Source organism: Osmerus eperlanus, chromosome 8, assembly GCF_963692335.1.
Source record: "Osmerus eperlanus chromosome 8, fOsmEpe2.1, whole genome shotgun sequence".
Taxonomy (NCBI): Eukaryota; Metazoa; Chordata; class Actinopteri; order Osmeriformes; family Osmeridae; genus Osmerus; species Osmerus eperlanus.
Genome location: NC_085025.1, coordinates 15,753,969 through 15,767,117, shown reverse-complemented (window position 1 = coordinate 15,767,117; position 13,149 = coordinate 15,753,969). Strand labels below are relative to the sequence as shown.

Sequence of the window (13,149 nt, the reverse complement as noted above, 5' to 3'; positions counted from 1 at the left end):
ATCTGAGATGAACTTGACGGCAGCATAATCCCCAGGCCAGGATACAAATGCTAAACGGCCACTGTAGCTATCAATAAATTCATGACGAGTAAGAAATGAAAAGTACCAATGCCACCAATAGGACAGGCTACTGAAGGAAATATCTCTGTTAGCTCCGCAATATGTAGGCTAATCCTCTATTTATAGTCCGAGTGGCGACCAGTAAAAGCAACGCATCAACGTTCCAAAAATACCTACTTGTGGCGAGCCGACGTTGAAAGAGATCAATGAGATAAGAGGAGAGGAATTCCTGCTACAGCTAGGGTTTGTGGGTAGCAATGTGCGGAGTTGTTAGGGAGAGGTGTGTGTGAGACCGATATTGAGCCTACGACCGCCATATAGTCTACCTGTTTCAGACAGAGAAAGTGTCATTGCATTGATCTAGTGCTAATCTATGCATTTGGAACTCAGGTTGGCAACGTTGTGAAAAGAAGAGCTTGGATTTGAAAGTGACTTGAAGAAGAATCAATTCTACACCAGGACTCAAACAAAAACGGATTAGTTCATTTCAGTGGAGACGAGCGCTTAAGAACCGAATTTGTTCATGAAACCGTCATAAATCGTGTTTGGAGGTGGTATTGATCATTAAATAAATCTCGTAGCAAGCTGTAAAACAGCAACACAAACCTCGTCCGTTGATTGCAGGTACTGCCAAGCTGTTCTCGGACATTTAGAATTTTTACAGCCGACAGTTGAAGGACCTGGATTCATCAAATTGCTGCTATGTCGTCTGGAGCGGAGAGGAGACTAGAAAGCCGGCTAAGAAAGCTAGAATCGATGATCACTGATCCGAAGTCTGTATTGAATTTGGAAAGCCTTCTGGTAAGTTTTTATGTATGTTCAGGATAACCTAATGAACGCTCAGGGTATTCATTAGGACTGGCAGTCTTTCAGTGAAAACCTTTCCAAATAAAAGAAATGAACTTCATAGAGTAATGGTAAATAAGACTTAAAGTAACACCAACACATGTAAAAACTTCAAGTGCAACCAAACCAAAACTTCCCCATTCATTCCAAAGTATTCCTAGATCAGCAGTTCTACAGTTCAAACAAGAAAACACAAGAAAACACAATAGCCCTATGTTTGGCACCTACATTATCTCTGAGAGACATACCTCCTTTGGGTGGACCTGCTCCAATGCATACCTAGCTGGTTGCTGTTTAAAGTCATGACCCCTCAAAGAATGTCCCTATAACAAAGTTACCCCATGTGCAGCTTTGGAAGTCTTTGACAACAAACAGGGTATCTGATATGTAGGCTCTGTTTGTTTACAGTCATATGTTTTCATCTGAAGTCAAATGTTAGCACAGGTCATCCACATTGAAGCCACAACCTTTATCTTTGTCTCTATTTACATAGTTTGGACAAAAGTCTGTTTGTATTTCCTCTATCATCTGCAATTTTTGTGGGGCATGTAACATAAGTTTTTGTAAATACCTTTTGAAATAATACACAAACAAAAATGTAGACTGGATAAACGTGATTTTCTAGAGTGCCAGTCATGTACTGCACCGTACGGAACTGTACTGTAGTCACTCTCCTGCCTTTGTCTGCAAACATACTAATACTTGAGGAAATCGTTCCCTCACTTCATGTTTCTGTCAGCACAAAAAGGACTTGAGGTAAGGCTAAAGTAATCGGGCTAAATATGTCCTCAGTCCCCATTAATTCTCTCAAGAATCTTAAATAGGTGCTACAAATTAAAATGTTAAACTGATTGTCAGACAGATTGCATTGTTATGGGATTAAAGTCAGACACTGACAAACTAGATTAACATACAACTTCTGACTCATGCTGACCTTAGAGGACTCTTACACGATGAGTCAGGCTGAGATGGTGCTTCACGCATGTGGGTCCTATGTGAAAACAAGTCTTCCTCCAAAATACACAGCTGACTATTTGGTTATTAAAGGACATCATGAGTCACTGCTTGAGAGAGGCCAAGAGAACCCTCTAGAATAAACCAGTGATGCTCTGAAAAGATTGCCCTCCGTAGTCAGTAGTGGTGACTGACTATGACAGTAAAACGATTTTCTTTAGCCAAGGCCTGCTATCCCTACCTCAAAAGCCGCTAATCATCATCATCACTCTATTCCCTCTCTTTACCCAACCACTAATGTAGCCATAGATGGAGACAAAAAGCGAAATATGTATTCGTAGTGATGTTAGATGTGATTGGGGAGATATAAGGAGTTAGTGTCAAAGCTCCTTTGTAGACAAGGGTCTAACAATGAAAAAACAACCCCCCCCCCACTGTGATGGACGCCTAACAGCGGCCCACACAGGGACACACACACACACCCATACTGTACACACACACACTACCACAGGAAGTGAACAAACTATTTCCTGTTTGTTCACGTTTATTTTTGTCTTCTGTTTTCTGGTGGACAAACTGTTGATATTTGTATGAATTTGGGAGGTAACTTAATCAGGATTTGTGTGGAGAATGTACGTACACCCACACACACACACACACAAACGGATCCTATTCCAGATCTCCCAGAACAGAATGCCCAGTAAAGTCTGGACTCTGAGAAGCTGTTTGTCCCATTTTAGACACAGATTCTTTAGTCTATTTCCAACTGCCACCATTACCAAGTGACCTTTCTGTATCTACCTCCTATTGTTTATCTAATCATCCCTCTTTTTCCCCTAAATCTTTATTATTCTTCAGCTCTCTTTTCTCTCTCCAGCTCTGGCTACCAATCTCTCTATTTAAAGGCTCAGAATTGTTCCACATGCCAGGGACAACCAAACTCTCACCTGGCCTGAGATGAGGGTCAGACCCTCAGATGCCGATACAACATCCCCGCATTGATTCCAGTTGAGCCCTCTCCGGGGGAGATAATATAAACCCCTTCCTGTTCCACTCATTTGAGCTGGTTCAGGGTCTGAATTCAGGTTTCTCTAAACCAATACTCATTGTAGCAACTCATTATAGCTCTCATGCCCAGAACTCCACTGAAACACAACAAACAAACACTAATTTAAAACCCCACACTAGATGACAAACAATGCTACAAATAAACATTATTGGGGAACCCTTATGTCCTTGTTAGTACTGTATACTGTCTATAGTAGTTGGTAGTATAGTAGACTTGAGTCAGGATGGGGTCTGTTTCATGTCACCAGGACTTTATCTGAAAGATGTCCAGAATTCTGGTAATTGTGTTGTTTATTAATCAAAACTTACATTTACATTACATTTATTCATTTAGCAGACGCTTTTATCCAAAGCAACTTCTAAGAGAGGGCTTTACAAAAGTGCATAGGTCACTGATCATAACAACGAGATAGCCCCAAACATAACGGGTAGCCAAAACATCTATTGTGAAAAAAATGTATAAGTGCCAAAGGGAAGAACCATAAGAGCATGTAATTAAACAAGTTACAATTAAACAACATGAACCTCAAAAAGTGCAAGAGTGTACCTGTAGAAAGCAATCAACAGTAAAATATTTCACAGCGAGTACAATAATTTTAAATCAGTTACAACTAACCAACAAGAGCAACAAGCCTCTCAATAAGAGTCATTGTGATCCTGGAGGAAACTAGCATCAGGTAGAACCTGGGTGGAACCAGGCAGAACTTGCGCACACATTGACACTGCAGCATTTCATTGTTATGTTGTGTCGTCTTCTCTAGTGGGTGTGTGTTGCATTTGGTTGAACACTGTTATGGAGGGCAGACGGGGGCAAGGGGCGGAAGCGGATGGTTTTAGGAAGGGTTTAATTACAATGATCTCAGAACACTCAGAAACTAGTTCAAAGTATGTGCATCTGTGCATCCCCCAAGCTCAAGTCTTTGAGGCCCCATATTTTTCGGATGTTCTCTTTTATTATTGTTGGAATGCTGCTTCATCAACAGCACTATTGTTCTTCGAATCTTTATTCAACTTCTTCATATTATTATTATTCTATTTCTTCCGTCACACCTTTCAGCTCCTTCAAATTTTAAGCTGTTAACCGTTCAGCTATCGAAAAATTCAGCAGTTTCAGGGGTTTCCAGCTATGAGTTTTCAGCTCTTATGCTTGATTAATATAAATCAATATTCATATTATTTTTTACAAGGTTTTCCAAAGGAGTTTTTTTTTCAAATCCTCTTAAATCCAACTTTTAAATCCTTCTTCTTCCTCAATCTTTCAGATACAGCCACCATTTAAACTTGAAAATGTTATAATGTTAAAATGTTAAAAATGTTGAAAAAACCCTACACTATGAAACAAAGATCAGCTTTTTGATATCTATTCAACATTTTTCAATATTTTAAAATTTATTTCAACTTTCAGCATTCCAACGCATTTTCTGCAGGAAATGCACTTTCTAGTTACAAATGCCCCTTTTTACTGTATCATCTAGTAGCATGACCTACCACACCATAGTAAGCGTGTGAAGTCTGATCATGTCCATTTTGTTTTGTTTTCTTTCAGGATTCTATGAATGCCTTGGCTGTGGACTTGGACTACCCAGCGCTACGGAAAAACAAAAACATAGAGGCCTTTCTGAACAGATGTAACTCCTCTCATTAATGTTGTATGCATATTTTATGCATACTAAGCATATTTTAGATGCTCCATATAAACGTTTAGATGTAAATACATGTCTACATACATTCTTCAGAGACTGTTGAGGATATTTACACTGCTTCCGAAGTATCCCTAACTCTGCAAATTACCATAATCTATTTACCCCCCAAAAAACATTGATACAAATGTTTTCAGGGGCTTAAGTACATAGGCATTGTTTATCAACAAGTTTGTAGAGAAGAAGACATTAATTTTAAATGGAATGGGTTGGCTCGACTGAAAGGGGGTATGTAGTGAAGTCTTTCTAGCTCTGCCTTTATATAGGTATTGATTGTGCTCAGTTTGTGGAAATATATGTACTGAAGTAGGATGTATTGAATTACGATTACAGTATTCTTGACCTCTAAATGGCCATAGGTAATACCATCTGACAAAGTGTCCAACACTAACAAAGCTTTTTGAAGCAATAATATACAGCACAGTCTTACTCTGTATGTTGTTTGTGCCCAACATTTATTTTGGGGATACAGTTGTATTGTAACCTGTGTGACACAGTGTGTCTCCTTTCCCATAGATGAGAAGGTGGTGGGTTGCCTGCGCGAGCTGCAGGTTAAACTGGAGGACTTTGAAAGGGTGAAGCTGATAGGCCGAGGAGCCTACGGGGAGGTGCAACTGGTGAGTTGTTTCTCTATATCATAAGCTCCTTTAAAGGAGCTTCTTAAAGGGATGAGATGATTGTGGAGGAGGGGACAAGTTCCTGTTTTTCTGTGTAGAGCCATGGGCATCTGCTTTTCCTCTTCCGTGTCTCTCCTTGTAATCAAAACTAGTTTGGACAGGCTTAGGACGTAGGAGAAAAGAGAGATTCATTCCTTGTTTGAAGTGTTCAGCGAAAGAGTGGTGGAGTTGGGGGGGGGGTCTGTCCTCCATGTGGGTTTTTGCTATTCTGACATGTGTGTTTGTGATCCATGTTGTCATTGTCTGGGTGTGTATGTGTGCGTTTCATCATGTCTCTCTGCCCTGACCACAGGTACGACACAAGGCCTCCAGAAATGTGTATGCAATGAAACAACTCAGCAAGTTTGAGATGGTCAAACGCTCCGACTCTGCCTTCTTCTGGGAGGAGCGAGACATCATGGCCTTCTCCAACAGTCCCTGGGTAGTCCAGGTGGGACATGTACCCCCCACCCCCACACACATCCCAAAACAGTATCTACCTTGCTATAATATAGCTAAGACTGAAGCCAATCAGCATTTCTGTACCATCCCTAGCTGTGCTGTGCCTTCCAAGATGACCGTTATCTCTACATGGTCATGGAGTTCATGCCCGGCGGGGACCTAGTCACCTTGACGATGAACTACGACATGCCAGAGAAGTGGGCTCGCTTCTACTTGGCTGAGGTGGTTCTAGCTCTGGACGCCATCCACTCCATGGGCTTCATCCACCGGGATGTGAAGCCAGACAATATGCTACTGGATGGGAAAGGACACCTCAAACTGGCCGATTTCGGTACCTGCATGAAGATGGACTCAGTGAGTTATTTGGGGTCAGAAATACAACTTTATATATATGGGCAGGTCCCAGATATTAACATGCTGAGGGAGTAGAGCAGACTTTAATCATACTTGACTGATATTGGGGGGCAAGTTGCACTTTTACAGACGTAGTACCAGCCGCAAGAGAAAATGTACAAAAATAACAGGATTTCATTTTAACTAACTCTTCAATGTACTACTTGGCAAAAGCTTTTGGTAGAATATTATTTCCAATAATTTCAAGTTCTGAAAGGACACAGAAAATTCCTTGCATTTAGATTGTAATTTTTATTTTTTTTTGCATGTGGGGGGAGGGAGGGGGTGAATGAACTCAAGAGTGAACAAAATAAAAATTGCGTGGCAGTAGGAATGACCCAGTCCCAAGACCAACACGGAGTACCAAATGAGCTGAGGTGTGTGTGTTCTGTCTCAGACGGGCATGGTGCACTGTGACACGGCAGTGGGCACACCAGACTACATTTCCCCAGAGGTCCTGAAGTCTCAGGGTGGTGACGGGTACTACGGCCGTGAGTGTGACTGGTGGTCTGTGGGTGTCTTCGTCTTTGAGATGCTAGTCGGTGAGTGATTTCACTTCCACCTCTTATCACAAGACTTGTATATTGTGTCCCAAATCATCTGTGTTAGCTGGATTAGAGATGTGGTTGCTTCCTGTTGTTTTGTTTGTTTTGACTTTTACCACTTTGACGTGCTTAATCATGTAAAATGCATGTAAAAACAGACAGTTTCTGCCTGTCCATGTCACTTTTTCCTCTCTCTTTATAATTTCTCTACCGTATGTCTTGGCTTTTTATAATATAAGACTTTCTCTCTTTCCATCTCTCTCAGGTGAAACTCCATTCTACGCAGATTCACTGGTGGGAACCTACGGAAAGATCATGGACCATCAGAACTCCCTTTACTTCCCAGAAGACATGGAGATGTCCCAGAATGCCAAGGACCTCATCTGTGCCTTCCTATCTGACAGGTACAGGACAAACAAAAACAATTTGAAATCCTTTTGCATATTTACTGGTTCATTGCATTTACTGGAGTCTGATGGTGGCTGTTAGGCATAGTTTGTGTCTGCAGAGAATTGCACAATGGTCCTGTTGTGCCAGATGAGAACAAATTAGGACAGATTAGTATTTTCACCATGGCATACCACAGCTCCATCCTGGTTGACCTCTCTCACCTGGCAGGATGACCTTAGTCACACCTTCCTGTGAAGTCATAGTACTCTTCTTGAAGTGAGAGGGGGAAGGAGAGTGTGGTGTGCGTGAGAGAAAAGTTGAGGGTCAGATGATGAAAGGAAAGCTGGCCAAAATAGTTACTTTTAGCTATGTATGTTCCATGACATCACAAAAAAATTAATCGAATAAAGACTGTGATTGGATTGAATGAGTTTAAATTATAGTAGATTATTAGTAGTGCACATTAGTGATAGTAGTGAAAATGGAGATGGTTTACTAATAAATGTTGTAATAACTGTATTTCTAGCAGTAGTGTTGGAAGCAGCTATAGGTTAATGAAGACAGGAAGACTGAATGGGGTGTTGGGGAAGGTCAGGAGCCCTGCCCTCAGGTAGAGCCCATTTCCTGTTTACATTAGTAGCCATGCCCCAGGAGAGGAAGTGGGAGGGCTACTGGAGGGATCGAACACTGAGCCCTTCTGCTGCATCACAAGCCTGCCTTTTACTTGCTCTCTCTCCATTTATTTATTTTCCTACTCACTCCACCATCACTCATCACACCCACACACACACACTCTCTGTTCCTACGCACAGTGTACATTTACCTTTTGTAAATGTAAAAAGAATAAAATGTATTCATTCAGTGTACATTGTGACTTGCTCAGTCACCTTATACTCATTCACTGACTCACGCCTTCATACATTTAGTTCTTTAGTCTATTCTAAACTTATAGTAGACTTGTGTTTCAGCACTTCTTTTTCAACTTTTTCTGGTTTTACTGTTTCTAGTCTGCCTCTCAATGAGTTCAAGTTTTCTGTTTTCCACTCCTCTATTTCTCTCGCTCTCTCACCGTTTCTCTGTATCTCTCTGTTTCGAACTCATTCACTCACACACTCACTCATTACTATCCCATTCTCATTTCCTCTTGCTCCCTCTCCCGCTGTCTCTGTTGTCTGTGTCTACCATGGGTGTTCAGATTTAGTTCTATTTGGCTCGATAACCCCCTGCTCTCCTCTGCTCTGTGCAGCCCCCCACCCCCAATCCTCTCTTCCTCTTGGCTGGGGCTGGAATGTCCCACACGTGGCAGCCCAAACTGCCGCACCCCTTCAGTCTTTTACCCAATGCAGAGGAGGGAGGAGGAAAAAGAGAGAGCGTCAGTGGTGTTGATGTTGTCTTAGTACTGCCTCACTACCGTACCCTTGCTCCAGCCTTTGGCGTCTATTCTCACCATCTTCTCGGATCAAAAATCTATTTTCGTTTCCCTGCTCCTTCCTGGTTTGTGCAGTAGACACAGAGGTCAGTCTAGGGGCTGTCATTCACTGCCATTGCTGCAATTGTGTGGTTGATTTGATTGCACAGCCTGGTCAATGGTCAGAACCTAGTGGTTATACCGGCCTTGGGGATAGTGCTCTTCGTGTCGAGGTTGCAGAGCCGTTGGGCTAGGACTGTCTGACAGCTCCGTCCAATTGCTATGTACAGGGAGGTGCGTCTGGGTCGCAACGGTGTGGACGAGATCAAGAAACACCCCTTCTTCAGGAACGACCAGTGGACCTTCGAGACCATCCGAGAGAGTATGTATGCGTTTGTGTGTGTGTTCTTGTGTGTCTATGTACTTCTATGCATGTATAAACTCTGTATGCCAGTTAATCTGACAATGACCGTATTGCATTTGTTCGTATGTGGGTGCAGGTGTTTGTGCATGTTTCCATATATTCCTACCAGTCACCTTCTTCTTCTGCTCTACTCTGCACGTAGTTCATTCCCAATGCTGGAGCCAGTGAGGCCATAGAAAAAAGAATATGCCTACCAGACTGCTCAGCACTGTATAGATACTATGTACACCCTGAGTAAAACATACTTGCAATCTTTACAATAACACACATGAATGTGTAGGATTTTTGGAACAGTTCCTTACTTTCTTAATTTTTTTCTTTCTTTCCTTTCATGCTTTCTTTCGTCCTTCATTCTTTCCTTACGTTGCTTAGTTGTTTGCCTTTTTTAATCATTGCACACCAGGGATCTGCGGTGGAGACATTGCCGGCTCTACTCCTGTTATTTAAAATACCTCAAGTCACCTTGGACAGGGAAAAGGAAGTGTATATTTCTTTGGTCTCTCTCCCTCTTGCTCTCTCTTTCTTTCACCTGGCTCTGATTAAGAACGAGTCATAACTCCAGACCATTGCCAAGGCGGGCGTAACACTAAACCACCACTGAACCCCTGTGTGTGTGTGTGTGTTATCAAACCCCACTGTTTTCATCATTACTTTCTCCTAATGTGCTTCAAACAGAACCAACGACTATTGAAGCACACGTTATCTGTGTGCATGCGCACGTATTTATGCGCACCTACAGCTTGGCCCTGCCGCAGCCAACAACAGAGGCCTAGGATGCTCGCAACCCAGTCCTCTCATTCACCGGGGTGAAACCAGCCCATTCCTTATTGCTCTAAATGAAACCCTCGGATGTGGGTGACTGGGTAGTGAGTGAGTGAGAGACGGCGAGGGTGGCGGGTGGGGCTGGCGTTGTGGATTGGCATAATGAGAAAGGGTGCTTCAGATTGAGAGCTGGTCCCTCTTCCTCACTCTCACTGCGGCCACAGCTGCCTGTCATTAGTGAGCCCCTATCAGAGAGCATGCTGGAAAAAGCCGAGCCACAAGGGGCCTCCTTGGAGTGGCTTGTATCTCTCTGTCTCACCACACACTGTGCGTCTCTTAGTTCTTTCCCTTTCATTCTGTTTTCTTTTATTCCCCCTATCCGTCTCAAGTCTGTTGTACCATTTTAAATTACGTTATTGAGCTTTAGTTATGTGAGTACTTTGAGTCTTCTGGCTGGAGATAGATGGAGCCACTTTAGATAGATAAAATCAAAAATGGCTTCTGGTTTCCTAGATACTTAGATCCCAATGATGTCTCGTAGACAGCACTAGCATTTACATGCAAAGGGCATGGGTCAAATGTATGAAGCAGCGTACGAAAAAAAATCCTCAGAAACATGCTGTTTCTACACAGTTTAACTCCACGCATGTGTCAAGATGACACTATGGCCAAAAAGCTAAGTGAGAATTGCTTAATAGAGATAAGTTTCCCTTACAAAAAAGAAGTATACTTCAAGTTTATTTTGTAAGTATACTTAGTATAAAAAAGTATACTATTATCATGTAACTTAAAGTATACTAGCAGTGTACTTATTTATATACTATTTTTGTACTAAGTAAACTGAATTGGCCCACTTTGTAGGTCATTTAGTACACTTTGAAGTACACTTATAGTGTATTTGAGGTTTACTTTGGAATACTGTAAAGTAGCCTGTGTAGTGCACTTTCAGTTCATAAAGTATACTTCCTAAAGTACTTAAAAGTATACTTTGGAATACTCTAAAGTAACCTGTGTAGTGCACTTTCAGTTCATGAACTATACTTCCTTTAGTGCCTCAGAAGTATACTTCGCAATACTTTCAAGTGCACTTTGAATTATTGAAAGTACTTCAAGAATAAACTTAATAAACGTCCATTTACTATGATCTAGTTATATATATTTAAATATTCAGGGGCCCCTCAAACGCCGCTGATCTTGCGTCACTTGGCGGGTCCTCGCAAAGTCACACAGCAGATTCTTAGCTGAAAGAAGCTAATTACTGCGTAAACACTATTGGTTTAATAATCCAGCTCTTCTTATAAAACGTAACAGTCATTTAACTCATGGCTACAATGGCAAACCAGCACAACAATGACAATTTCCACTCAACAAAACACTTCATTCTAAGCAGACACATTTAAAAAACGAAATTCATGAGTCACGCTATCTTCATTTTTTCACGTCATTTCATACTTCAGTCAGTTTGACAGTATAACCTTCAAATGCAACCCTTCTGCCTGCGTCTTTCTCTAGTAGCTTTTTCGTTTTTTCCATTAACACTCCAATTGATAATTATTAGTATAAGAGTATAGGGTTTCAGAATGTTTTGGCAGTAATTACGGTTGCAGCTTCAGTAACAAAAAAGATTCAATGTGCAATGCATAATAGACTTTCCTAGACATTAATAATTAGAATGAGATGGATCTAAAAAATGTAACCTGTATTGTACTTTTAAATTATTTTGACTGTTTTTGCTGTGTAATAATAGAAAACGTACATCTTACTCCAGAAGAAATGTATACCATTTTCTGTTTGTAAGCATATCAAAAGTGAACTATTTTCAAAGCATACTTAAAAGTATATCAAAAGTGAACGATTTTCTAAATATACTCCTTAAAAGTATATCAAAAGTGAACTATTTTCAAAGCATACTTAAAAGTATATCAAAAGCATAGGCGGAAATCCCGGGGGGGACAGGGGGGACACGACCCCCCCATCCTGAGAAGACTAGGATTTGTCCCCCCCAATAAATCACTGTAAACATAAGGACATTTTAATAATATACATTTAACATAATACAATGTTACAGCAGTAATTTTGGTGTCCCCCTCAGGAATTGCTCTCTAGAAAATGTCATATAATTGTCCCCCCCAAAATTGATAGCAGATTTTCGCCACTGATCAAAAGTGAACTATTTTCTAAGTATACTTCTTAAAAGTATATTAAAAATGAACTAAAAGCGTACTATCCATATTTTATACTTATAGTATACTTTAATATACTTATTTTTTGTAAGGGTTACTATGTCCACACTGTTATCGATAAAGCCATTGCTAAAAGCATAAATAGTAATAAGTTATTTATTTTTACAATATGAAAGAATTCTTGTTCATTTGGGCCACTGGTGAATTATGCCAGTGGTAGAATGAACTCTTCTGAAAATGATAGACGTATCAGTTGATTGGCATGGCACCATATACAGCACTTAAATGTGCAGTACTCTCGTTGCTTTGGATAAAAGCACCTGCTCCTAAAGCGTGTAATTTATTAAAGGCAGTGTGTCAAGGTGCAATATTCTCTCCTTTCCCACTATTCCACTGATAACGGTGTTGTCTAGAATGGCACACATCTAGAATGGTGGACATACTATTTCCCTGGAAGATAGACCACCAGTGGACGTAACACTTACCCGAATGTATCATTTGTTTTTCATATAATTAACTTTACTTATCCAATAGTTTCTGTTGAATTAATCTGCTTGATGTTGTTTGTGACCCTAAGGCCACCAAACAAGACACTTCTCTGACTTTTCACATCTCGAATGTTTTATTTTTCAAATTTTTCTTAAATAATTTGTCTTCAGTGAGACATTTTTGTTAAATCAGACAAATTATGGCTGTTTTAACAACCATGTGAGGAAAAAAATATCGGAGTTGACGGGGTTGTGGACAAGGATCTATGAAGACAAATGGGCCTACCGTTCACGTATGCTGTGTTTATAAATCTCACAAAAACCTTAATAGACAGAGTTTTTCAGTTTTTTCCTCATGCATTCGTTAATGAATGAATGAACACGGAATTTGATATTTGACCCCAAGATTCACAAGAATTTGGGTCCAAAACATATCTCTGCTCTCTGGACCTTTGACACATTTCTGAGAGTCTACAGTTGAAACGCCATTAAAGATACTCTGTTACTCTTGAGTGGGGACAAGTAGGATAGTTTTTTTCTCTGAGTGTATGTGGGTGTGTGTCTGAAAGGCACAGTGTGCGCAGAGCACAAAGCGTGTATTGTGGGAAGGAGGAGAGGAGTGCCGTCAGCTTGCTGTTCACTGCTACCTCTCATGCTGCTTGGGCCTATGTTGGCTCAGCATACACACCTGGGACCTGGAGCTTGGAAAAGACTCACACACACACACTTACATTTTATCACACGTGGACTGTGCAAGTATTAGAGAGTCACATGAGGACTGTTTTTCCCAAACATACTCTTTCCTCTCGC

The 13,149-nt window shown here is 40.9% G+C and overlaps 1 protein-coding gene across 7 annotated transcripts in view; it reads left to right on the top strand.

The window, feature by feature from the left end:
• The first annotated feature begins 298 nt into the window (after nucleotides 1-298).
• LOC134025117 (rho-associated protein kinase 2-like) overlaps nucleotides 299-13,149 on the top strand; it is a 60,785-nt gene continuing 47,934 nt past the window's right edge. For all 7 annotated transcript variants that reach the window (XR_009930989.1, XR_009930987.1, XR_009930988.1 and 4 more), the window contains exons 1-8: nucleotides 299-861; nucleotides 4,475-4,556; nucleotides 5,145-5,245; nucleotides 5,598-5,735; nucleotides 5,840-6,100; nucleotides 6,537-6,681; nucleotides 6,950-7,088; nucleotides 8,773-8,864. Coding sequence is in view for 4 of the 7 variants with exons in the window: in XM_062467985.1 (XP_062323969.1) it covers nucleotides 763-861; nucleotides 4,475-4,556; nucleotides 5,145-5,245; nucleotides 5,598-5,735; nucleotides 5,840-6,100; nucleotides 6,537-6,681; nucleotides 6,950-7,088; nucleotides 8,773-8,864 (1,057 nt within the window). In the remaining 3 variants the exon portion in view is untranslated. The remainder of the gene's footprint in view (nucleotides 862-4,474; nucleotides 4,557-5,144; nucleotides 5,246-5,597; nucleotides 5,736-5,839; nucleotides 6,101-6,536; nucleotides 6,682-6,949; nucleotides 7,089-8,772; nucleotides 8,865-13,149) is intronic.